The sequence below is a fragment of the Molossus molossus genome, unplaced genomic scaffold, assembly GCF_014108415.1.
Source record: "Molossus molossus isolate mMolMol1 unplaced genomic scaffold, mMolMol1.p scaffold_m16_p_19, whole genome shotgun sequence".
NCBI classification, from domain to species: Eukaryota; Metazoa; Chordata; class Mammalia; order Chiroptera; family Molossidae; genus Molossus; species Molossus molossus.
In genome coordinates, this window is record NW_023425354.1 from 5800692 (window position 1) to 5826633 (window position 25942).

At 61.6% G+C, this 25942-nt stretch overlaps 1 protein-coding gene across 1 annotated transcript; it reads right to left on the reverse strand.

Annotated features, from left to right (window-relative positions):
- Window positions 1-27: 27 nt before the first annotated feature.
- KIF19 (kinesin family member 19) lies at window positions 28-24232 on the reverse strand. The gene is made up of 20 exons (XM_036268725.1): window positions 24128-24232; window positions 21974-22054; window positions 12046-12156; window positions 11391-11478; window positions 10981-11117; window positions 9939-10064; window positions 9523-9717; window positions 7859-8005; window positions 6629-6751; window positions 5424-5589; window positions 4904-5078; window positions 4566-4764; window positions 3708-3978; window positions 3494-3615; window positions 2910-3043; window positions 2566-2671; window positions 2280-2376; window positions 1368-1765; window positions 807-966; window positions 28-631 (listed from the first exon to the last, which is right to left on the reverse strand). The coding sequence occupies exons 1-20, from the start codon at window positions 24164-24166 to the stop codon at window positions 501-503; spliced, it is 3006 nt and encodes a 1001-aa protein (XP_036124618.1). The 5' UTR covers window positions 24167-24232; the 3' UTR covers window positions 28-500.
- Window positions 24233-25942: the final 1710 nt, after the last annotated feature.

Genomic DNA, 25942 nt, shown 5'->3' on the forward strand with positions numbered 1-25942 from the left:
CAAGGTCTAGTTTCCAACACAACTGTAAAGACCCAAATGGGATTTTACTGTTAAAAAGTCAGCCACTGCCAAGTAAGGAAACCAGATTCCTCCCTCCCCCATCGCACCCATAGTACGAGAAATATCTGCTGGCCCCTTCCCACCTTCCAGGATGCCCTCGCCCCAGGTGTGGGCTCAGAGCCCTCTCCCACTCCCAACCGCCTCCCCCCATTTCCAAGGCCAAGTCTGGCCACAGGTCTGTGCAGACTTTTGGCAACAGGGTTCGGTCCAGGGCTGGGAGGCCAAGGAGCCCCGTCATCCCGGCGGTGCCTCCTGGGCTCACCTCCCTTCCCCAGTGGCACTGCACACATGGAAGGGTTGGGCAGGCACCCTCGTAATTCCTGAGTCTCGGAGCCCTGGCCTTCTGAGCTCCTGCTTCCAGGTCACCCCTATCTGCCCAGCCTCCACCTCCCATTTTCCACTACACCCCATTCAGTCTTGGGGCAGGAAGGCAGTGCCCCTCAGTTATGCCGGAAGCGTCCGTCTTTGCCATGGGTGCTTGAGCCGTGGGGCAGGCGGGGCCCACGTGTAGCCCGTCGGGAAACACCAGCTGGATTGGAGGGAACAGTGATGGGGGAGGAAACCCCAGGGCCTGAAACAGGTGGAAACAGGGGAGGGGCCAGGAGCAGGGATTAGGAATGCCTCCCTCTCCCCTATAAGAATCCTGTTTCCAGCCAGGGGCAGCCACAGAGGCAGATAGCTCAGCATACCTCCTCCCTGGGCAGGCCAGGGGCTCCCCCTCCCCATCCCTTCTTGCAGGTACTGACCTGTGTTCTGGCTTGGAGGGAGTTTGACCTTGGCCAAAGGCAGCATGACCTTTCCCAGACGCCGAATACCAGGGGCTGGATGCCCACACACTGGCATCCTGTGGTCCGAGATGCTCTCCAGGGGACAGGGCCCCAGGAGATGTGTCTTGGGGCGGGCAAGCTGTGTTGGTTGGAGAACAGTGAAGTGAGGCATGACCTGCACAAGGATGTGCTAGCAGGGGTGGGGAACCTTTTCCTGCCAAGGGGCTTTTGGCTATTTGTAACATTTCACAGTTCTTACAAACTTATCAACTTAAAAATCAGCCTGCTATTTGGTCAGGCTGATTTGATGAGGCGTGTGATGTTAGCTGGTATTGATTCCACGGGCCTTATAAGGCCCACAGGCCAGACATTCCTCACCCCTGTTACAGGGATCCGCCCCCAGCTGGTGTGCCAGCAGGGGAACAGAGGCACGGAGGCTGGTGCAGGGCTGGTGCAGATGCCTTGGAGCCTCTGGAGGAACCCAGCCCGCAGGCCTCCACCCTCAAGGAAGCGGCCCAGACACTCCGCTCCTGGCCTCACCCTTTGCCCTGTGACCTCGAAAGATCGGGACCTCCGCTTTCTCCTCTTTGCCTCCAGCGACTCCTCCCGTTTCTTGCCCAGGCTTTTCTTCTGGCCGCGTAGCCAGGGCCCAGGGCCATCTCCACGATGCCCGACCACCTGGGATGAGGCCTCGCCTGTGCTGCTGGACAGGTTGTCCTCGCTGGCAGCATGCTGCAGTGTGGGACTTGGTGGCCGCTTGCAGGCCAGTTGGCCTGGTGGCCGGGAATCTTCAGCTTCGCTCAGCGAGTGCAGGGACAAGCTGCTGCGCTCCATCGCAGGCGCCAGCAGGTGGCGCCCCTCGGTTCCCAGGGCCCTCACGCGCCTACCGGCAGCCTTCACCGAGATGCACTTGGTGCCCGTCCGGACCTCCTTCCTCTCTGCAGCGGGACAGAGGGAGCGCCCAACCCGGGGTCAAGGCCTCATGTTCCTCCCCTCCTGCACCTCTCCTTTGCCAAGGCAGAAATGGATGGGTGTGGATCCCAACACCCCAACTTGTTTGCCATTTAAGAAACCTGAGGCTAACTTCTGAGCCTCACTTTCATCTGTAAACTGGAGGCGGTAGAACTAACCCCGCAGGGTTATTGTGAGCAGTAACAGGTAATGGGCTTAGCCTATGGCAAGGGGTGTGGATTCGACCTATACTTGCCATTGTGATTATCACTGAGTGGGAAGGGGACCATGATCCTAAATGGTAGATGTTCCCCATTCTGATCTCTGTGCCCCAGCTCTGTGTGTCCTTGATGGTTAACCCTCTCTGGGCATTGGTGCCTCCTTCACAGAATGGGCAGACCTGATGCCTGGATGCGTTCAGCAGCGCAGCGGACAGGAAAGGGCTTTAAGCTGTGTGATCTGAGCAGTTTAGATGATGCCCAGCTCGGGCTGGGGGCACACCTTTGTGGGACAGGGGGATCTCCAACAGATTCTCGCTGCTGTCAGGGGAAGAGTTGATTCGGCTGCTCAGGCTGACCAGGCTGTCCTGAGTGGCGGCCTGTGGGGCAAAGTGCTTGGGAACAGAAAGGTATTGGACACAGTAGAGACCTCATGCCCCACTCAGCAGAGACAGTGGTGGCCTCAAGTGGGGGCCGTTTGGAAAGGCTCCATCCCAACAGCTGGGTGCCCACCCTTGTACCCCCACCCTTGGCAGAGGAGCCGTGGGGCCGGGGTGCTCAGTGCTCACCTCTTGGGTCACTAGACTGCTGATCTGGATGGGGGGCGGGGTGGGCACAGAAGAGCTTTTCACCTGCCATGCCCGGGGACTGGCCTTGAACACGTGGTTGGCTTCACTGAGGTTGGCAGAAGATGGGTATCTGATGACCAATCTGGTCCCACCGAGGTCCCACCCCCACACCAGGGGAGAGCTACTTGCATGAAGGGAGAGAACACCCAGGAATCCTGCCTCCAGACCTGTGCACCTCCTCCCTGCTGCTCCTGTCCCATGTTCCCCAGGAAGCCCTAGTCTGGGTTGGCATCCTGTGGTGGCGCGGGCAGGCGGGACTGGTGGGGAGTGGTCCCTGGTCTCACCTGTCTGCGCTGAGGGGAGGGAGGGTGGTGTTCTGCGGACACTGGGCTTCAGAGCTCAGCGTCTTCACACTCTCCAGGTCAGACTCTGGGGTCAGCATGGCGCCTGCCGGAGTGATTTTGGGCAAGGAGCTGTCCTGGGAAGGGGGGCAAGGATGGACAGTCAGAAGACTTGGTCCTGGACCAGATAACAGTACAGGGTGAAAGGCACACAGGAAAACCCCAGCTGCAATATGGGCAGGGAGCCCCAGAGGGCAGTGATCTGGGTCCCAAGGGGTCAGCTGTGGCTGTTAGGCATCCCCCGTGGCACTGACTGCCTGATGCCTGGTCTCCCGGAAGGGCACTTGGGGCCATTCGGAATATTTCAGATACCAGCCCTGACCTCTGACCCGAGGTGAAGACAAGCACCAGAGAAGACTGCTCTGGGACAGTGAATTTACTCAGGCTTGGCGAGGCTTTGGATGGGATATGAAGGAAAGGAACTCAGCTTCCTGGGGTGTCAGCCAGCCTGGTCCCACGGCCATCCCAGCTCCCTGCAGGCATTTCTTGGGCATCAGCTCCCCCTCAGAACATGCCCAGGCACCCACCTGCAGGGCTCTGGAGGCCACCCGGTCCATGATGGTGGCCCGCTCCAGGCTACCCTCCTCCAGCTCCCGCAGGTACACTTCATAGAGCTCCTCCAGGTGTTGGGGCACAGACAGGTTGTAGTCTGCTGGAGGAGGGGCAGGGCTCAAGCGCGCCTTCTTCCGACCCTTTGCCCGGCGATGGGGCCCTGGCCCGGCTCAGAGGCGCGGGACCTACCGTCGATGATCTGCCGCTGGCCCTGGATGATCTCATCGCAGAGGATGCGGTGCTGCTCCAGGCGGCGCACGGCCTCGCGACGGTGGCGGAGCGCGCCGTCCCGGAGCAGCGCGTGCGACTGCATCTCGGTGTTCTCCACCTCGAGCTCGTGCACGCGGCACAGCAGGCTGAGCACCTCGCGCTGCTGCTCGGAGCCAATGAGCCCGGGCAGCGTTTCCTCCAGACGGCGGCCCCGCGCGCTGAGCTCGCGGCAGCGCTGCTCCAGCGCCAGCTGGGGGCGGGGCGGGGTCAGCGCCGGGCAGCAGGCACCGGCCGCTCCCTCTCCCCAGCGTGTCCTCGCCCTCCTGTCCCGGACTCCCGGACTCCCGGACTCCCGGACTCCCGGACTCCGGGGCTCCCGCATGAAGCTCCACCCCGAGGCCCCGCCCTCAAAGCTGTATCTTGGGTGGGCCTTGCATCCAGGGGCTGCTCCCGCATGGCCCCTCTGTGCCCCCCTTCTGGTTGCTCTGACCACAAACTACCACCCCTCAGCCCCAACCCATCTGATGCCCTCAGGGCTCATGGTGCCCGGGGACCCCTGGTTTGGGTATGCAGAAGGCAAAGATCTGCTATCCGGACAACCCTCATTATAACATCGGCTACCATTTTTTGAATCCTTGGTACGGGAAAGGCATTTATTTAATCTTCTCAACAACCCCACTAGGGCCGCACCATGACTCCTCTCATTTTACTGATGAGGAACCTGAGCGCAAAGAGGTTACTAAGGGACTCAGCAAGGTCACACGGGTCTCACTCTAACCCTGTCCCTAGCCCCTCTGGCTCCTGCCCCCCCTCTCCGTGCCCCCAGAGCCTGGGCACCTTCTGCTTGCGCAGCTGCTTCTGCTGGCCCACCAGGGCGGCAATGCTCTCCCGGGCGGAGGCCACCTCTGGAGGCTCCACCATGTCTGGCTGGTCGTCACCGGCGTCAGAGTCCTTCTCGCTGTCGTCCTTGGTGTAGGATTCCTTCCGCTGCTCCTCCCTCCATTTGAGCGCCCTGCGTGACTTCTCGTGCTCCCAGCTGCCGCGGCCCCGTTTCCAAGGGGAGACGTGGGGCTCAGGTCATGGGGAACAGGGCACATTGAGCGGCTACGGCTCTAAGCCCCTCTGTCCCAGGCCCAGGGGAGGGACCGGAAGGGTCCTGGGCAGGGGAGGCTCACCCAGCGATGGTGAGCAGGTGGCGGGAGGTGTCTATCTGGGCCTGCATGGAGTGGTTCTCCAGCTCCAGCAGGTGTCTCCGCACGTCCATCTGCTCCTGGAAGGCGCCGAGGAGCTGCTCCCGCAGCTGTCCCATGTCGGCCTGCGCATCCTGCCCGCTGTGCTGCTGCACCTCAGCTGCCCAGCAGATGAGGTGTGGGGGAGCTCAAGTCGGGGCCCACCTGGGGCCCTCCCCTTCCCTTTCTTCCAACCACCTCCTCTAGAAAGACCTCCTAGATTAGTAGCTCCTCCCACTCTCCCACACTGAGTCTTTGGGCTGTGGCCCAAAGGTCCTCCAGCTAAAGGCTCATGTGTCTCTCACTCATGTGATCACACCTACTCTGCAGAGAGCACAATTCCATTTTACAGTTGAAGGCTCAGAGCAGTTGAGTGACTAACCCAAGGCTACCCAGCCAGAGTCTGATTTTGAACCCAGCACTGCCTGACCCCAGAGCTCCCGCTAACATAGACCCATGCACATACCTTGGATGTAGCGGATGTCACCCCGCTCCAGCCGTCCCCGAGCCTGGCCTCGCCTGCCCTGCTCGTCGATCTTGCACTTGAGCCGCTGGATCTCGCCCCGCAGGTCCGCGATGATGCTGGTGTACTGGGCGATGTGGTAGGAGACACTGAGCAGGTTCTGCTTCACCTGTGGGAGCGCGGCCGGGGCAGAGCAGGTGCGGTCACCCCGGCGCCAGAGCCGGCCTTCAGGGTCTTCCTTTCTTTCTCCCCCTACCGCCCGTCTTTCTGGATGACAGCAATGGCCTTCTCGCTTCCAACTTCCCAACCTGTTACACTACATGCCTCTGATAGAGCCAGTGCTTCTAAAGTGCTGCTTTCCCTGCTGAACCTTCAGTGGCTCCCTACTGCTTGGGGGAATGTCCCAATTCCTTCACCTGGTGCTGACGGTCCACCACTATCTGTCTGGGTTTTCCTTTGACTCCGTGCTCTGTCCTGAGTGTTCTGTGACAGCTGAGGAATCATCCAGCCCCTCCGCTCCCGGCACCAGACACTATCTCCTCCCTGCTCTGGAATGGTCTCCCCATTCTTCAGTCCTGCTCACGGTCTCCTAGGAGCTCCGTGGACTCCCACCAGCCTGCTGTTAATAACATCTGAGCTGTCAGCCGTCTCGAAGGGCTTGCCCCCTCCCCGTCATGTTCCCCGAGGGCTGGAATGGAACTGCGGCTGGAGAACTGTAGCGCCAGACGCTCCTGCTGTCCATGCATCCATCTGCCCCTTCACACACAGATCAAAAACAGACTCCCGAACAGACCGCAGGGACGGTCTCAGTGCCGTCGCGGCCCAGTGGGGAAGGCACTCGTTTTCCTCGACTGTGAAATGTGACAGTGATCATCCGTGAGGAGCACAGAGACGAAATGGCAAAGGGCTCGGTGTTGGTGACTGTTACTTTGAAATGTAACCGTCTGAATGAGCATCTGAAGGTGAACAGGGGAAGGTGGAGGGGGCTGGGCCGGGGGAGCCCAGACCTTCCACAGGAAGGAGGGAACCCCGGGAGCTGTGGCTTCCTGGCAGGCAAGCTGGTGTGGAGGGTGCAGGGACAGGGCACGGGGAGACGTTTGATGGGGGAGGGGGGCCAGTGCAATGGTGGCTGGTTCCAGAGGGGACAGGGAGGAGCGGCAGGGTGCGGAGCAAGTGCAGGGCTCGGGGGACACACCAGGGGCCCTCACCCTGGTCCTGATGTTCTTGGCCCGGCCGGCGTAGGTCAGGGTGTTTCGGGACTCCTCAAAGGCGCTGCTCGCGGGGCTGATGTGGGCGATCATCACGGTGCGGCTGTTGCCCCCCAGGGAATCCTGGACGGGAGGAGGGTGCGCCTGTGCTCAGCCGGTGCGTCCCCGACCCTGCGCCTGCCTGGCTGTTCTGGCTTCAGGTTCTCTCTCAGGTCCTGGTGCTGAGCAACACACAGACGCCCTGGGTCCAGATTTCCCCTCCCCCCATCTCCCATCTCCCCCTTCCCACTTCCACTTTCTTCTCCGGAGTTCTCAGCTGGGAGTTTCAAGCATCCCTGCCAGGGCCTCCAGGCTCTCCTTTCCCTGCCCCCACACAGGAACGGGGGCGGCTGGGAGACAGCGGGGCCCTCCCCTCCTCCCTCCCATCACAGTCCTCCCAGGCCCCCGCTGTTCCCACTGTTGATGGCACTGTTGTTTTGGCCTCAGTAAGGAAGGGGGACCTCTGTACGAAGACTGGAGCTGGCCGGTGGCCCCCCCTTGCCCCGGGCTTGACCATGCCCCGGAGTGCGATGCAGCCGGGTGACCTCACGCAATCTCCTGGCCGCTCAGGCCGCAGCTTCCGTGGGTTTGAAAATGGCAGCCACTGTGCCTCTGCCCCTCCCTCCCGGACCGTGCGTGGGCGCAGCCACGGTGGCAGGCCGCTGGTGGGCCCGGGGTAAACAGCAGGTAGGACGTCAACGCCGACACACCTGTGTTTGGATCCTACCTCCAGCACTCACTAGTGGGAGCCCTTGGGAAGGCTACGAGCCTCTTTGTGCCTCAGTTTCCCCACCTGCAAGTGGAAATACTAACCCTCCAACCCACAGACTTGCTGACGCATGAAAGGAGCTGGTGGGGTGCAGCACCGAACAGAGCCCAGGTGGGTGGGGGTCCCCGAACAGCCGACTCTGGGAGCCATGAAGTTACTGGTCCCCTGAACCCCTAATCCAGGTGGCTCTTGGTTCCCTCAGACCCACAGCCCTGGGGGGTGCCAGGTGCCTATCCCTCCCTACTCCCCACTCTGCTGAGAGTCGCCAGATCAACTATCACGTAATATTTGGGACATACGAATACAAAGAAATCATTCGCTGTTTATCTGAAGTTCAGGCGTGGCTGGGCGTCCTGGGTGCTATCTGCTGAGTCTAAGGCCCTCCCTGGTGCCCAGCGCCTGGGCCGGGCTGCGGCTGGTACCTTCAAGAGCCGGGTGAGCTTGCTGTCACGATAGTTGATGTACTTGTTGCCGTTCTTGTCGCTCAGCGCGTTGATGCAGTTGCCCAGAGCCAGCAGGGAGCGGTTGATGTGGGCCCCCTCTTTCATGCGCTGCCCACGGTTCTGTGTCTGGGGGCGAGCAGGGGGCGTAGCTGTGCCCTTATGGAACAGGGGACACGCATCCCCACCAACGCCGTAGGGGTCCTGGGTTATAAACCTCTCCCTCTGCCCCAGGGCTCTGAAATGTGGGGATGACAGGGCCTTGTCCTGCCTCCTCCAAGGGCATTCTGCCAGGAAAGAGGGGAGGCCTCTGAAAGAGTGACTGATGGACGGAAGGCTCCGGTGGGGCGCAGAGAGCCTGCTCCTTCGCCTCCCCCAGGCGGGTACCCAGCGCAGCCTAGTGCTCAGGGCTGAGAAGGAGGTGGAGGGCGGGGGCTTCCCAAGCAGCTCAGAGCCAGCAGCACTACAGACACACGACTCTAGAGGGCGCCCCAGGCTTCAGGGAGGCAGGAGGGCAGTGCGCGCGGGTGTGCGTGCGTGTGTGTGTGTGTGTGTGTGCATGCATGTGTGTGTGTGCGCATGCATGTGTGCTGGAGGGTGGGTTTCTCTCCTTTCCTTCAGTTTGCAAGAGGAGACCCTGCCCAGCCTTCCAAAGCGGGGACTTGCTTCGGTGGCTACAGGTGCACCCTCTCCCCCCTGGCAGCTCCCCGGCTCCCCTCCAGGAAGCCTGGGGCCTTACTGGAAGGGAGGGTGTGTTTCTCAAACTCCACTTCTTCAAACATGAGACCCTGTTCCGTTTCCCTGGCCGCTGTCCTGTCCAGTCCCTCGCATTTGCCTGTGTTCACAGTGACGTCACCCAGCCTCATCATCCAGGTGCCCGGGAAACCTCCCTTTGCCCCCAAGGGGGGATCCTGGGCCTACGCCACAGGGTGGTGCGGCCAGCCCAAGGCTGCAGAGCCGGGCAAGCAGGGCTCTGTGGTGGGGGACACACTGTGAGAAATGGGGGACAGACCCCTTCACTCCTAGAGGTGGTCAGCAGGGCCCCTCTCGGGTTCTCCCAGGGTCCCCGACTCAGGATATATGTTCCCGTATCTCCACCCTCGTTCCTAATGTGGCCCATTCATTCTCTTGCTGTCACCCCCTCCTCCCAGGCAGCCAGTCTGCTTCCCTGGAGAACCCGCCGTTCTCCATGTTCCTTCCCACAACAGCTTCTGGGTGTTTCCCCGGGATGCCCCCTGCCCCCCACTCCTCTGCAACATCCCTCAGTCCCTTTCCCTGGGCCCCCATCCCCACCCACTCTGACACAGCCTCTCCCCCATCCCCTGGGGGGCTGGGAGGCTGGCATCCTTGCCCTCCGCTCCCCCCCCCTGCAATCCTGGGGGAGCTGGCCTCATCTGGGACCCCCAAGAGTAGCCTCCCCCAGCCTCCAGGGAGCTGGCTCACCTGGGACCCCCCAACAGCAGCCTCCCCCCAGCCCCCAGGGAGCTGGCTCACCTGGGACCCCCCAACAGCAGCCTCCCCCCAGCCCCCAGGGAGCTGGCTCACCTGGGACCCCCCAACAGCAGCCTCCCCCCAGCCCCCAGGGAGCTGGCTCACCTGGGACCCCCCAACAGCAGCCTCCCCCAGCCCCCAGGGAGCTGGCTCACCTGGGATGCGCGCTCCGAGCCCGCCAGGTCAATCATGAACAGGCGGCCCTGCCGCACCTCCTGCAGGATGTCCCTGACCCGGCTGCGCTGGCGCACGGACACCTGGAGCACCGCGTGGGAGCGGGAGGACGTCTGGTTGGCGGCCGTGGGCTCCTGGGTCCTCTGCCGGTTCCCCTTCATCAGCAGCTGCATGATCTGGGAGCACGGGAGAGAGGCCACTCTTGGGGACCAGTGGGGATGCTCCCTCAGGTTGGGAAAAAGCCCTAGTGGCGGTGGGCCGACCTCTGCGTGTGGAGGGGCCAGGGGAGAGCAGACGCTGTTTGTACATGAGGCCGGTTGTCCGGTCAGTCCTCTGTCCCCTCCAGCCCCTCAGGGGTCAGTGTCCCCACCGCCCTGGCTGGCTGCATTGGACTCGCCTCCTTGGCATTGATGGCGGAGACCTCGGTGATGCCGGCCACCTGGACCACCCCTTTGGAGTCCTCCCTCAGCTCCAGGTACCCCAGGGCGGGGTTCAGCAGATCCCGGATCATCTCATTGTAGATCTGATGAGACAGGTGGGTGACAGGTGTTAACGGGAGACTGAGGGCAGCAGGTCCAGGCAAGGGCCAGGCTCCCCACCCCTCCTGAGCGAGAAGGGGCCAGGAGTTCACGGGCCCCTTCCTTTCTACGGGGTGGGGGTGGGGGCTTCAGCACCCACAGGGGAACATCAAGCTGCCTGAGCCAAGGGTAGAAGACACCAAAGCCAAGGGGGTATTCTCTTTGCGGGCAGGCTGGGCACTGGGCAGAGGTTGAGGACCTGACTGATGGCCAGCCTGTTTGTTGCTAGGCAACCCTCAGCTCCTTCTCCCCCACCCCCACACCGAGTGCGCCTTGCTGGTGGCCAGCACCGGGCTGGTCGGAGCAGCTGCTGGTATAACGCATCGCTGCTCCTCCGAGCTCCCAGCTCCTGAAGGGAGCCCGGCCCACTGGCTCTCACCTCTTCTGGCCTCTGCGGGCTCCCACCCCGCTGCCCCATCCCTGCCTGGTGATGGCACTCCCACAGGTGGGTACTAGGTAGCAAAGGCCGGCAGGTTCAAGCCTGTCCAAGTACGTACAGTTCTCACTGCCCCCGCGCACACGGAACGCCGGAGGTGGCCGGGCAGGGCAGTGGGGGCAGCTTTAAGGACGGAGCGTGAGGATGGAGCGGGGCTGAGCCGGTGCTCCATGGCTATTCTGGAGTGTGGGGCAGTGAGCAGGGCTCCGGAGTTTAAATCCTTGCTCCCTCACGTCACTGTGTGACATTGACCTAGTTGCCTAACTTCTCTGAGCCTCAGATTTTTGTAAAGGGGGGTCAACAGAATGTGTGGGAGAGCAGCCGTGATGAGCAGCCTGAGAGACCGCCCACTGATGGCCCCCGGGAGCTGGGCCAGCCCTGTGCTATGGGCCCCTTGTCTAGGCCAGCGTGGGGGGAGGGCTCACCTCCAGATAGGACATGGACACCTCATATTCCATGTCATTGCTGGTCTCCTCAATGGCGTGGAAGAGGTCATTGAGGGTCCGAACATAGATGCCTGGCTCGTGGTCTGTGCCCAGCATGGTGTAGGTTTTCCCGCAACCTGGGCACAGCAGGATGGTGGGTGGGCAGCGTGGGTGGGGAGTGCGGGGTTTCCTGGCAACCCTGGGTGTGCCCTCAAAGCTGGGAACCCCGAGAGCAGGGAGGTGGGGATCAGGGAGATAAGGTGGGGATCAGGGCTGGGGCTTCTGGGGTCGGCTGAATCCTGGAGTCCTGCCCCAAGGGGGGCCAGACAGGCTCCCTGTGGAAGGCGAGGGAGTTTGCTCCTCAAGGGGACCACGAGCTAACACCCTCCACTGTACGGGCTCCTCCTCACCTGTGGGGCCATAGGCAAAGACAGTGGCATTGTAGCCTGAGATGACGCCTTTGATGAGGCTCTTGGTGGTGGCCTGATACACCATCTCCTGCGGGGAAGAGGAGACCCATCAGGGGCCCGGGACGCGGGCAGGGCAGAGCACATTCCCACTGCTCCCGACAGGAAGTTTCTGTCCCTCGAACCCAGAGCACTGGGGGTGGGAGTGGAGGATGGATGTTTCTACCTGCACCCCATGGGGGATGCCAGCCTGCAGGAGCGCTCAGGACACCTGAGAGGCCTCCCCCACAGCTGGCCGTTGGCCCCCAGCCTCGAGGACGCATTGCATCTGCTGCTGAGGACATCCCACAGATGGGCAAGACGGGGTCCCTGGGAGGGTGTCAGCTTCCCGAGACTCTCTTCCCCACACCAGATGGGTCTCAAGCGCCTTTCTCCAGCTCCCACAGGGACCACCTGCCGTGAGGGACCCGGGTAGGGCGGGGTCTGCACGCCAGCCCGGGTGTGTCCATGCAGGAGGCGAGCGCACACCTGCACGCTCGGGCCCAGCAGGTGGAAGCCAGCGAGCCAGGCGGGGGTAAGGCTGGGGGCTGGTGCAGGGCCCCTGAGGGCTCCTCCACTCGTGGGGCAAAGGGTGTCCCCAGGCCCAGGCCCCTCTCACTTGTGTGGCAGTAAAGTCAAAGGCCACGTCGAATAGGTAGGACTTCTCTCGGGACCGGTGTGCCCGCAGGATGTCATCGGGGTCCTCCATTGGGTCCATGAGAACCACCATCTGCAAAGGTCCCCAAGGCAGTCACCCAGGAGCCCCAGGGCCACACTATCAGCACTGATGTCACCCCTCCTTACTCAGGATGTGGGCGAGGGGTGGGAGGGGCCAGAAGCCAAGGGGCCCACAAGAGGTCCTGCAGGAGGTCCTAGAGATGGGCAGCCCCAGGCCCCTGAGCCCCAGGCCCTACCCTGTCCCATAGCTCCGGGTGCCCCATCTGGGCACTTGGCCCTGGATGCCCAGAGGAGCAGAGAGTGCCATGGGGCCCCAGGCCACCAAGATTTGGGTCCCCTCCCTCTAACTGCAACGCCACGCCCCGTGTGCCTCCCCAAAGGAGGAGTAACAGGCTGGAACTTGTAAGCACTGGTTTTGCATCAGGACCCATTCTGAGCACTTCACGGACTCCGTTCGCCCCCGCGGGCCAGGCGGTGAGGCCCACTGTTACTCCCCCGGACAGAGGAGACAGCTGAGCAGTGACTTGTCCAAGCTCGCACACTAGCAAGTGGGGGACTGGGACTCGACACCGGGATATGGGTTCAAAGCCTGAGGACCCTTCACCACCACACAGCAGCCGTGAGGCACCTAGGACCCAGCACTGCCTGCCCTGCCTCACCCCTGCCCCCTGCCTCACCCCTGCCCCCTGCCTCACCCCTGCCCCCTGCCTCACCCCTGCACCCTGCCTCACCCCTGCATCCTGCCTCACCCCTGCGCCCTTGCTTCACCCCTGCATCCTGCCTCACCCCTGCGCCCTTGCTTCACCTCTGTGCCCCTGCCCCACCCCTGCGCCCTGCCTCACCCCTGCATCCTGCCTCACCCCTGCGCCCTTGCTTCACCCCTGAGCCCTTGCTTCACCCCTGTGCCCCTGCCCCACCCCTGCACCCTGCCTCTCCCCTGCGCTCTGCCTCACCCCTGCACCCTGCCTCACCCCTGCGCCCCTGCCTCACCCCTGCGCCCTACCCCACCCCTGCACCCTGCCTCTCCCCTGCGCTCTGCCTAACCCCTGTGCCCCTGCTTTACCCCTGCACTCTGCCTCACCCCTGCACCCCTGCCTCATTCCTGCCTCACCCCTGTGCCCCTGCCTCAGCCCTGCACCCCTGCCTCACCCCTCCTCCCCTGCCTCGCCCCTGCACCCCTGCCTCACCCCTGCGCCCCTGCCTCACCCCTGTGCCCCTGCCTCACCCCTCCTCCCCTGCCACACCCCTCCTCCTCTGCCTTGCCCCTGCATCCCTGCCTCAGCCCACACACTCCCACTCAGTCAATGGGCAGACCCAGGGGTGGGGCGAAGAGCCACTGGTGACTAGGCGACAGGGGTGAGGAAGCAGGAGGCCCAGGCCTGGGAGGGCCACAGCCGTGGGACTGCCCCCAGCTCTCCTCACACTACGGACACCCTGATATCACCCCTTCCTTCAGCACCGGGCCTCTGGCAGCAGGGACGCACCTGGGCTCATTGCACCTAACCCGGCCTAAGCGCCCTGGGGGCCCAGCACGGCCCCCTCCTGGGATTCTCCGGGGGAGGGGGGGAGCGAGGGGGAGGGGGGAGCGAGGGGGAGGGGGCAGGGAGGGGAAGAGGGGGAGGGGAGACCGCTCCCAGGAGGCCTGGCCCCAGGAGCCTCACCCAGGGGCCTCACCCAGTCAGATGGGATTCCAGGTAACCAGTTAGGGGGCCAGCTCGGACAGGCTGGCTGGGGCATTGTGCAGGGAGAGACCGAGGCCACCAACTCAGGCCCCCTCACAGCTCACCAAAGGCCGGTGGACACAGTGAGGGGGAGGCAGGTCGGGTCGCCGGGGCCTGCACCGCTGCCTGGGGTGCCCCGCTGTCCCCGGCCACCTCCTCAGGGCTTCAGCCCACTGCCCTGTGAGCCTCTTCCAGATCCAGTTCCTGTCTCAGGCCCCAAAGCCAGAAGCATGAGCCCTGATCAAGTTTCAGACCCAACTGCAGATAAACCTAGTGACAAGTTCCCGGCTCGGGTCCCAGCGGGACGTAGTGGGAACCTGACCGGCTGCACCAGTCCTCACCTCTCTGGTGCCCACGTGGACACAGGCAGGGCCTGGGGGCACCCTCGGAGGAGGGTGTGGGAAGGGAAGGCGGCATTCACTGGTGCCCATATCCCACGGATCACCTCCGAACGAGCTCCGGGCACTGCCAAGTTCATGGCCCCTGTGCATTTGGTTCCAGTGACATCCAGGCTCCTGAATCAGGGCATTGTCAGCACGCCGCCATGATCCCCTTAAAGAGGGCTTTGTGCGGGCCTGCATGTGTCTGGGTCCCGGCCCGAGCTCCACCCTCCAGAGCATCACCCCTTCCCTGTCCACTCTGGCATACAAGGGGGCCCTTGTGCCCTTGGCCAGGTGAGCTGGAGCCGAGCCACAGAGAGCTGGGCAGGCAGTCAGGGCCAGGCGAACACCTTTTCGGGGCACCTTCTATGGACAGGCATCAAGTGAGGGCCTGGGGGGAGAGAGGTTGGTCTCCTCTCTCTGACACTCACAGGCAGAGTGGGAACAGGTCACTTTAATAACAAGTGCTGGGCTAAGGTGGCAATCGGAGCATAGGGGAAAGGCACCTGATCAGCCTTATCACTCCCGGAAGGCTTCCCGGAAGAGGTGGCGCCAGCACTGAGTCTTAGAGGATGAGCAGGAGTTGGCCGGGAGATGAGAGGTGAGGACAGCCTCTGGAGAAAAGCATGAGCAAGGCCCGAGGCGGGAGGCAGGCCATGGACAGCGGGTCTCAGCTCCGAACCACAGGGGTTCTTGTGAGAACCCGGAGTTGGGAAAGAGCTGCGGAATTTTCTCTCCTCTCCTCAGAGACAGGACTCTCCAGACCCCAGACAGCCACAGAGGCGACGCGCCTGGGCCTCTGTGAGCACATGCCTGTCCCCACTCCGGGAGGCGCCTGTACACCCTGCCGGGCTCCCCCGAAACATCAGCCGGGCTGGCAGCCAGCACAGGCCTAAGGGACATTTGCTGGTAGAGCTGCATGTGGGGGCGTTTGGAGTGTGCCAGGCATGGTGCTGAGCGCTTGGCACACGTTTTCTCTGAAGACAGAGTTGGCACGCACATCGGCGCTGGGTGGTGATGGGGACTCTGATGGGTAACGTACCCGGAGCTGCCAAGCACGGAGCTGTCTGGTTCCAGACCCAGGCTCCTAACCACCAGGCTGCCTGTCCCTGCTTCTCAAGGGAACGTGTGGTCCAGCAGCGGCCTGGCTGGGCTCATGCCCACCTTTTATAGGTTGAATCGGATTCTCTCCCAAATGCAAATGTTCAGTGCTAACCTCCCGGACCTCGGAATGCGACCTTATTTGGAAACAGGGTCTCTGCAGGTGCAGTTAAGTTAGACTGCAGCCGCCCAGGAGGACGGCGGGCCCTTCTCCAGCGTGACCGGTATCCTTATAGAGAGGGGACATTTGGACACAGCGTCCCAGCAAGGGAAGACTGCAGGAAGAGCCACAGGGCGAAGGCAGCCATCCGCAAGTCACGGAGAAGGGCCGGGAGCAGTCGGTTCTCGCCCTGAGGGAGCCAGCCCTCCGGACTTCTGGCCTGCAGGCTGTGGGGCAGCAGGTCCAGCTGGAGTCGCCCAGCCTGTGGCCCTTTGCTACGGCAGCTCTGTGAACGTGTGGGTTGCACAACCCCCGTGGGTCCTCAGCCAGCCCCTCCCTCAGCCCTCAGCTGACGGGCATTCTCGTCCCCAGCTGTCATGCCTGAGCGCGCTGGCACCCGCCTCTGGGGGGCCTCAGTGGAGACGCTGCTCACGGGACACAAGGAGTCTCCCAGCGCCATGAGCGGGGAAGGTGGGAGCTCCGCCAGCGATGGGGGCTCTAGTCCACAATCCCCGGCCTCCTGATTTGAGCGGCGGCCCCAGCACGACCTCTCCTCGTCCCACTGCCTTCAGTGCTGGACCTACTGTTAATTCACTGCAGATTTCGCTTTTTCTACAGTTCCAGACTTTGAGCCCAGAAACGCAGCATCCACTAGGGAGGTAGGGGGCCTCCAGCCGGCAGGAAGGTGGTCCTATTAGGGCCCAGGCTGGTCCCCAGAATCTCCTAGGTGAGAAATACTGTGGAGAAAGCACGCCGGGAGGCCTTCCTGCCGTACCCACTGGGTGCTGGGCAGCCTGCGGTTTGACCTGGCCTCCAGAAGCCTGCACCACGGTACCCCAGTCTTGGCACTGCTGACACCCCGTTGTCAGGAGTTGCCTGATGCACTGTAGGGTCAGCTGCATCTACCCACTGGATGCCAGTAGCACAGCCCCACCCCCAGTTGTTACTGTGCCAACTGTCCCGAGGAGCAACGTCACCCCCAGTTGAAAACCTCTGACCTAGACTATTCCTCCTCCAGCCTCCAAGACTGGCAGCAAAGATGCCCGAGGGAGGAGGTACCACCAGTGAGGTTCAAGCTCAACACTGCTGTGTGACCCTGAGAAAACGGCTTTCCTTCTCTGAGCCTCGAGTTTTTCCAGGGTGGAAATCAGGGAGGACCAAAGGGCCTTGGGAGAAGAAATCATACCAACACCCCCAGCCTCCTCGGGAAGCCCCGAAATGCGGGGGGGCCCAGCCTGGAAGACTTCATCTCCAGTCCAGGGGGCCAGGCCCACAGCCCCTTTATTCTCAGGGTGGAAACAAGACAAAGCAAAACATAAGCCCGGTTCCAGGTGGATATCGGCCCTGGGAGGCTGTCTCTGGAGTTTTGCCTGTTTTTTCTTTAGGAGGGAGAAGTCATTGCTGATCACATTTCTAGTTATCAATGTGTCCTTCTGTGAGTGCCCAAGAAAGAGACCCTGATCCGGGTAGGGCGTCCCTGGGCCCTGTCAGCAGCCTTCAGGCTAAACAGGAAAGATCAGAGACGAGCCCTTGAGCTCATAAAGCCAAGGCCCCGCTGGCTGCTTAGGACAGAGCCCCACTTGGCTGACGTCTGGCCAGGCCCCTGCCTGCCTGCAGGACTCGGAGGCCCCGAGGCCCAGGATGAGACGAGGTGTCACCTAAGAGATGGTCTAGGGCGGTAGCTCTCAGGGGCCTGCAGACGCTGCCGCAGAGACCCCGGCGGGCTGGTGAGACGCAGCCCGGCACTGCCCAGATCCACCGCCTCCGGAGCAGTAGGCGCACAGACCTGCCGTGTTAAGCAGCGCTCTGGCCTCTTCGCCATCCCCACGCTGCGTCCTTGCATCACAGCAGAATTACTCACCAGAGCCAAACAGTGGGAAATGACCCAAATGCCCATCAGTTGATCAATGGGCGAACAAAACAGGGTGAATCTGTAAATGGAATATTATTCGGCCACCGAACGGAACGAAGTACTGACACGTGCTACGGTGTGGATGAACCTCGGAAACATGGTGCTGAGAGAAGCCAGCTCCAAGACAACACCTGGTGGCTTCCACTTACAGGACGTGCACAACAGGTGACTCTTTGGAATGCAAGGTAGGTCAGCGGTGGCCTGGGGCTGGGCGGGGCTGGGAGATCCCGGGAGTGATGGTTGAAGGGCGGGAGCTGAACCTTCCCTCCTCTCCCAGTTACACAAGGCTCAGCTGCTGGGGTACTGGGGGCAAGAAGCATCCAGATGGTGGGTGTGGAGGGAGCACCCCGCCCAGGCAGCAAAGTGGGCTAACGATGCCCCCCAGCACTCACTGTCCCCACACTGGGCATCTGTCACCTTATACTTTATTTATCTCTCACGACAGCCTCCCAATTGTGTGGCGAGCTCCCTGGCTGGGCTCTCCTGTAACCCTCCCGGCCGCTCCTGGGCGGGGTGCAGCAGGTTGATGTCCCTCTTCTAGGAGGGATCGAGACCCAACCAGGCCGGAGGGCCCTGGTGGGGCTCCTCAGCCAGGACCCCGGGAGCACAGGGCGACAGCTGGGCCTTGAGCAGATAAGGGCTAATTATGAGATTGTGCATATGGTCACGTGCATATGGTCACGTGATGTAAACCCTGTGGGTAGGCACAGTCTGGACAGCAGGGAGGAGGGTCCGCAGGCTGCGGGCTTTGTGAGGTGAAGGCGGCTGTTCCGGAGTGTCTGCGTCCATCCAGATGCCCTGGGGCCCCCAGACCTCTCAGGCTGCCTGCCCCCCTCTTTGAGGTCATCGATGGCATCCCTGAGCAGTCTGGTGTCAGGATCTAGTACCCCCCCTGATGCTATTAGGAGTCCGAGTTCCCACTGTACTCGTCCAGGAACACAGACGCGTAGAGGTGACCATCTGAGACCCGGCCTGAGGGCTCTGGCACAGGCAATAGGAGGGCACGAGATGGGCCCGGTTTCACTTACCTCTGGGGCCCCAAACCGTCCCATATTTCAGCCCCTGGAATAGACCAGCGTCCACTGGCCCTGCTGCGTGCCAGGCGCTGGGAAGCGCTGTGCACACACTGGCATTATGACTCCTGTCCTGAGCTGAACAGGAGCCCTGGGACCACAGGCCTGCCGAGGCAGCTGAACACCTTTTACAGATCTAGACCCTAACTCCAGTTCCCCCAGAATCCGGCCACACTGCCCCTTGTCCCCAAAGGACACTTGTCCTAGGGGGTGTCCCCCTCTGCACAGCCTTGTCGCTGCCATCTCCCATGTCCCCAGAGCAGTGCCTAACTCTAAGGAAGGCTATCCGAGGACTCATCACGGTGGCCCGAGGCAATGGGTTCACAGGGTTCCCCACTCAGGGGGCTTTGGCAGCACCCACCTTTCCACTGTCCACCGAGGGGCTGAGCCCTCAATGTGACCATGCAGTGGCTCCCTACCCCCAGGCCCCAGATGGCACCAAGAGGGCAACGGAAGCCTCCCATCAGGGAGGGGAGGAAGGGGCAAGAGGCGGAGCCCAGAGGCCCGGTCCGGAAGAAGCTGGGTTGGGTAGGCCCTCTGTGGCACTGGGTCACACACTGTGTCAGCCACAACCAAGGGAACAACGGAAAGCAGGTGAGGAAGTCTGCACCCCAACCAGACGTCTCCCTAGAAGAGGCTGGGCACTGTGTAGGCCCTTTGCCGGGAAGACTCCATGGCCACGTCGTGCTGGACAGGTTCCCAAACTCACCCCACCAGCCCGCCGGGCTCCAGCCCTCGGAGGAGGGGACAGAGCCGCACCGGCCAGCGGGCCCATCACTGAGCCTGCTCAAGCCTCCCTCTGGGCCAGGGCCACACACAAGCTGTGGGGGTGTCACTGAGAGGGACAGAGGTCCAGGGTGGGGACCGGTCAGAGTGGCAGGCAAGGAAATTCGGTTGTCCACTTGCCCCGCGTATTCCTATGTCTTCACCTCCTGCTTGCCAGGGCCTTACTGGTCAGAGGGACGGAGCAACTGGGGGGAAGCTGGGTTTTTGGAGGTTCCCAGCCTGCCGTTCGCTGTGGCTAATCTCCAACTGCAGGCCCGGCAGCCCATCTTTGACCCCAGTGGGGACAGGAGGAGCTTAGGACCAGAAACCTCACGCCATCCCTGCGGGGCCCGAGTCTGTGTTTTCAGCCTCGAGCCCACGCTGCTCAAGGCAACCCTCCCGGATCCCCAGGTCGACAAAGGAGCAGCCCTGTTGGGAACGCCCAGCCCAGGGCCTTCTCGGAGGCGAGCTCAGCCCCTTCAGGCCGGACCCCTCTCCCCTGGCAGGGACAGAAAGGAGCCAGTGTTTGCTGTGTGTGGGCACACAATGGACTGTCCCCGGACCAGAGCATTTCCATCAACATCAGTTAATATCCATCAACCCCCATACCGGCCAGGGGCCAGGAGCAGCCGAGAGATGGAGAGAGAGAGAAAGAGGGGGGGGGAGGGTAGAGAGAACCATTGTTGTCCCAACCCTGAGGACCTGATATCCTCGGGGACAAACTGGACAAACAGGGAGTGGCCTTGCCTAGAAGGAAGTTTCTCCCCGTGTTCTCTGGCTTTCACATTGGCCCCGCTCAGCAGCCCGGGGGACTCTCAGTCTCTAACATAATGATAACCCATCCATTAGACGCCTACTGTGTGCCCGGCTCTGGGAAGCACTGTGCATACATCAGCCCACAGAGACCCTCTGGGGGAGGCATCATGATTACTGTCCCCACCTGCAGAAAAGGCAACTGAGGGTCTTGGAAACAGCCTGCCCAAGGCCACACAGCTGGCAAACGGCAGAACCCCCCACCCCCTACCCACGTGCCCGTTACGTATTCCTCCTGCTCCTGCTGACCTAACCAGTTAGAAGGGATCTTCCCAGTCATCCCCCTGCTTTCTCCGAGATATCTGAGGAAGACTACCCTTTGAAAGAGGGAACAGAGGACGAGAGATCAGGAGGCTGGTGCCACCCAGCTCTGCCACGCCCACAGCCCCACCACCGGGGTTGCAGGAATAGGCTGAGTGGGCAGCTGCCCTTGGGGAGCCCAGAGGCGGGCAGGCATTGCAGACTGTGCTGTCCACCTCCAGTTTGCTTCCCCCGGCCCTCGGCTTCCTGAGCCTGGCCTGCCATGCCCAGGGCCCGCAGCTCACTTGCACCTGCACCTGTGCATGGCACAGTGCCGCCCCAACTTCCCTGACCGCCAGCGCATCCTGCCGCGCTGACCAGCGCTGGCTCAGGAGAAGCAAGTGCAACAGCCATTGAGCAGAGGCAAGTGGTCCTTCTCGGGCTCCCATGGGCCATGTCACCATGATGCTCCTGCCTGGGCACCAAACCTGCCACCGGTGCCCTCACCACTGTGCCCATTCCCACCCCAGCACCTGAGTCCTCCACTGCTCACCCAGCTAACATCCTGGCCTGACCTACAGCGTGCGGTCCGGCCCCCCCGCAGCTGCAGCCTCCTCTCTCTCTCTAGTCCTCTCTCTGCGTCTCTCTCCTGCTTGAGCCACACTCGTTCTTCCTCAGTGGCCCGAGTGCATCACAATCCCTCTCGCCACTGGGCCTTTGCACATGCAAGTCCCTCGGGCTGCAATTTCTCCCTTACCGCGCAGTCCTCTTCATCCCTCCAGCGCCATTTCTCCCTGAGTGCGGGCCAAGCCCCCCTTCACTTACCCCGATAGCACTAAGCATTTCTTTTTAATTTTTTTTTCCTTTATTGATTTTAGAGAGAGAGGAAGTGAGAGGGAAGAGAGAACATCGATTGGCTGCCTCCTGCATGCCCCCCACTGGGGATGCCCACAACCTGGGCATGTGCCCTGACTGGGAATTGAACCAGTGGCCTCTTGGTGCAGGGTCGATGCTCAACCACTGAGCCACCCCGGCCGGACACTATGCATTTCTTTGTAGGCCCTGTTGGCTGCAAACCACATCTGTCTGTGATTCAATGCCTTGATTAATGTCTCGTCTGCCCACACTGGACTCCAAGGTAACGAAGGGAGGACGGGGTCTTTTCTGTTCTCCAGTTTCCCGGATCCTAGCGCTGCCGCCAGCATGCTGTGGGTACTTGATAAATATGTATTGCCGCCCGTGTAAACAGAGGTAGGACTTGCTCTGCGCACTCCTCATGGTGACATGAGGATCAAGAGAACAAACAGACGTCCCGGGACTCTGCAAAACAGGACTACGTGCTCTGGAGGTGGGCTGTAGCGCTTGACCATAAAAATGCATGTGCCATGGGTAGCAGGTGTATTAAGGTGGGGAAGTCGCATCATGGGCACATGGAAGGTGTGTGAAATTTTTAGGGCTGGATCAGGGCTCACCAAGGCTAGGGAAGGTTTCTGCTCTCCTTGGGTCAATCTAGGAAGGCTTCTTGGAAGAAAAATCCTGGTTTCCTTGATGATGTCACCAATTCAATGTTAGCCAAGAATTCAGTGGGTAGAAGGACAGTGTAGCAAGCCACAGAGGCCCTTCCTGTCCCCATCAGGTGAGCAGGTACCTGCCCCCGTGAAGTATGAACGGACCTGTGCAGCTCCCATCCACCGCCCCACATACCTGCTTGTCCACTTTATGGGCGATGAGGGTGGCTCCTTCCTCCAGTTCCGCCACGCTGATGGGCCGAACCCGGAGCGCCACCTGGGAGGAAAGGCCAGACCCCTGAGGTTAGGTAAAGAGCTGTGCTGGGCCACAGAGAGAAGGATGAGAAGCCCGGATTCGCTTGGGCAAGCCCCGTGGGCTCTCCTCTGTCCAGCCATCTGAGCCCTTGTCCGTCTTCAGGGCAACCACCTGGGTCAAGGACTGGAGGCCCAAAGAATGTGGGCTGTGTCGCCCTGGCCGGTTTGGCTCAGTGGTTAGACGTCGGCCCACTGACCAAAGAGACCCAGGTTCGGTTCCCGCTAGGGGCACGTGCCTCGGTTTCAGTTTGTCCCCGGCCCTGGTTGGGGTTGTGTGGGTGGCGGCCAGTTGATGTGTCTCTCTCACATTGGTCTTTCTCTCTCTCTCTCCCTCCTTCTCTCCCTCTCACTTTATCTGAAGATGTATGCAAAAATGTCCTCGGGTGAGGATAAAAAAAAAAAAAAAAGAATGTGGGCTATTTCTGAGTCTGTGTATTTCCCCAGGAGCCCGAGGCTCAGGGTGATCCCGTGGCAGAGAGCTGTCTGCTCCTCTGGGCTCATCGTCACTTGCCCAAATTAAGCAACTGCAACTCCCTCGGGCTTTGAACTTGGTGCCTTTGAACTTGGCACTGGAGCAGCCTGTCTGCATCGTGAATGGAGAACTACAACTGAAGACACAGTGCTGAGCATAGCAGGATGGGGCTGGGGACCTGGGGAACTTCTCTCCACATCCTAAACCTGTGACCACATTCCCACCCAAGGATATCGCCATGGGGCCCCTACTCTCCCTCTCCTCCAGCACTGAGAGATGGTGGGTCTTCACTCTGCCTGAGCCTCCCCTAAAGAATGGGGGTATGGCCTGGCTGGTGTGGCTCAGTGGTTGAGCGTTGACCCATGCACCAAGAAGTTGCCAGTTCAATTCCCAGTCAGGGCACATGCCCAGGTCGTGGGCCCGATACCCAGCGGGGGGCATGCAGGAGGCAGATAATCAATGTTATCTCTGATTGCTGTTTCTATCTCCCTCTCCCTCTCCATTCCACTCTCTCTAAACATCAATAAAGGAAAAAAAAGAACGGGGTACGTGTGCTGCTCAAGGGGAAATGCCTGCTGGGTGTGTGGGTAACTTCACCCTCAGAGGGACTGCCTGTCAGATCATCTGGCCGGACTCCTCGGCCAAACTCCACACCACACATGCCAACCAAGCCATTTTCAAAGAGACACATTCCAAACAGCCAGAGAGGATGTTCCAGAGCCTGGGGCTTGCTTGAGGGCTGGAGTCCATGCCCCTCTTTGGAGCTCGCTCTACAGAGGTGGGGTGTCTGGGGGCAGCATTATCCTCCAGTTACATCACCGCCCACCTGCTGGTGACAAAAGCCCATTCATTCCCAGATCTCAGAAGTCAGAGGGGGGGGGCTGCAGCCTTGGGGTCACTGAGCCTCCCCCTCATCACTCTGATAAGCAGGAATCTGCCTTCAGTCTCTACCAGACACCCTCTCCCTGCCACCCCGACTCACACCTCTTCATCTGCCCCAGACCCCAGGGCTCTGGGGGGCCATCTCAGTCCCTTCCAGCGGTCTCTGAAATATTTAGAGTCCTGACTTGGACAGCATCGTTGTTGCAACCCAATCACCAGCCACTCACAACCCTATGCCGGCTCCTCTGGCACCTGGAGGAGCTTGTCTGCCTACCTGGGATCCCCAGTCCCTTTCAACTCCTGATTGCACTGGGTTGGGGTACCCCTTGGTTCACCAGGAAACGCCTGTCTTCTTCCTCAGGGCCGGTGGATCAAGCTCCCCTGGTATTTCTGGGTCAGAGAACAGTCTTGCCCCAGAGACCTGCGCAGGCTTTGGGGATGGGGGTCCCCTGGCGGGAAGGTGTAAAGGGGTAGAGGAGCAAAGCTGGGCTAACTTTTCAGGCCTCAGCAGGATGGCCTGATGCCGTCCTTCTAGACGACAGCACGGGGGAAGTTGCTGTGGACAGTCCCACCCTGATCCTGAGTGTCTTTTGGGGGCGGGGAGGAGGACTGCTCTGTCGGGGGTGGAACGGGATTCTGGGCCACAGACGGGGTCTGGGAGGAGGTTGATGGGAGTCTCACCATGAGCTGCTGGTCCTTGGAGTCCCCACTGTCCTTCATGCTTGCGGGGATGGAGGGGCTCAGGCCGCGATAGCGGGCATGGCCGGGCCGCACCCCCACCGTCACCGGGTCCCCCGCAGCCTCGTCTTGTGCTGCGGCTGCCTGACAACCCGAAACCAACAACGCGCCTGCGGCCAAGGGCGCTGACCAGGGGGCGGGGCGAGGGGAGGGCCTCGACGGCGCTGCCCGCCCCCTGCGCCCCCGCCCTCCCGCGCCGCGGACGAGACTTGGCCGCCTCCGCCGGGCAGGCGCCCGAGCCTGAGCCGCTTCCCCAGCGAGTGCCCGCCTGTGCGTCCCTCCGGCCCTCGGCGCGGCCCTGCGTCCGCCCGGCGCCGCCGCGTCGGTTTGGGAGCTCTGGGCGCCTCCCCGCGGCCCCTCGCTCGCGGCCCCTGTCCCACTGCCCTCCAGGGGGCGCCCTGCGGCACGCCGCTCGCTGGCCAGCCGCGCGCACCTGCTGCCTGCCTGCCTGCTGGCTCTTGGAGTCTCCAGGGCGCCTGCCGGCCGCCTCGTGTTTCCATGGGCGCTGCGTGCATCATGGCTGTGGCTGCTGTCCCTGGCGTGTCCAGTCCGCCTCCAGTGACAGAGGGGGTCAGCAGTTGTCCCTTTGCCCAGGCTGCCCACCGAGTGGTGGAAGGGAGCACCTGTATTACTAGGGATGCGTCACATACGGGCCTGCTTCAGTGTACCCCACTGGCAGACAAGGCCCAATCGGGACACCCAGAATCTAGGTCGAGACGACTGGGTCTGTGTGCCCTCTGGCCCCCTGCCGGTGGAAGAGCCGCTGCACTGTGCAGGAAAGTGTAGGCCACACGCTGCAGTCTCCAGTTTGGGTGAGCACAACAGCAGTTACACAACCAGGGAGCGCGTGGAAAGATTCCTGGCCTCAGGAGGCCCCGGGAAACAGGATTCTGGTCCCTCTGCATCCAACTCCCAAACCACGTGGAACCAGCGTTTCCTCCTCCCAGAGCCTTAGTTTCCTGGGTGACAGTGGGGCTCCTCCTGCTTCTGATGGGACATCCTTCTTGTCTTCTCCAGCCCCCCACTGAAGCTGAGCCATGCAGCCCCCCGCAAAAACGGGCAAGGGGAGTCCTTGGGGTTCCCTTCCCATGGAAGGAGCTGGGTAAGAAGAGCTCCTCCCCCAGGGCTGTGGCAGACAGCCTGGCGCTCATCCAGAGGCAGAGCCTGGTGCCAGCGTGTGTCCTGGGACCGGCTTCCCCAGCTGCCCCCAGGAGCGTGTACATTGCAGCTATTAATAAGCAACACAGAAAGCCTCCCGTGGCCTTGGATTTGATACATAGATAAAGCAAGTGAAGCATCGTGGAAACCAAACACTCCTGCAGGGGTGGGTGTGTCCCAAGGTGTTGTCCTGCCCTCTGGCCCAGGCTGCTCACCAAGGTTGGTCGGTTTGCTAACGGGAGGGCGCGCTGCAATGAACATCGGATAAGTTTGGAGATGTGTTGTTTGGGTAGAAAACGCCCTCCTGACGTAATTTCAGACCCTGAATTTATTCTGGCCAGCCACAGGAGGCCCCTGGTCAAATTGGACCAAAGGTACTTCTCCCTCCCTTTTCTGTCCCATGTGCATTAACCCCGCCCAGGATGGCCCAGGGTATAACAACAAGAGAAGTTTCTAAGTAGGAGGTCTCAGCCCATCTTCCATGGAGACTCATCACCTCTGCGCGTGTTCCACACCTTTGTCACCTCCTGGCCACACATGTCATGGCCACCTCTGGCTGTGCTCCCTGCCTGTGGTCTCCCCACTTTCAAAAGGTGCAGC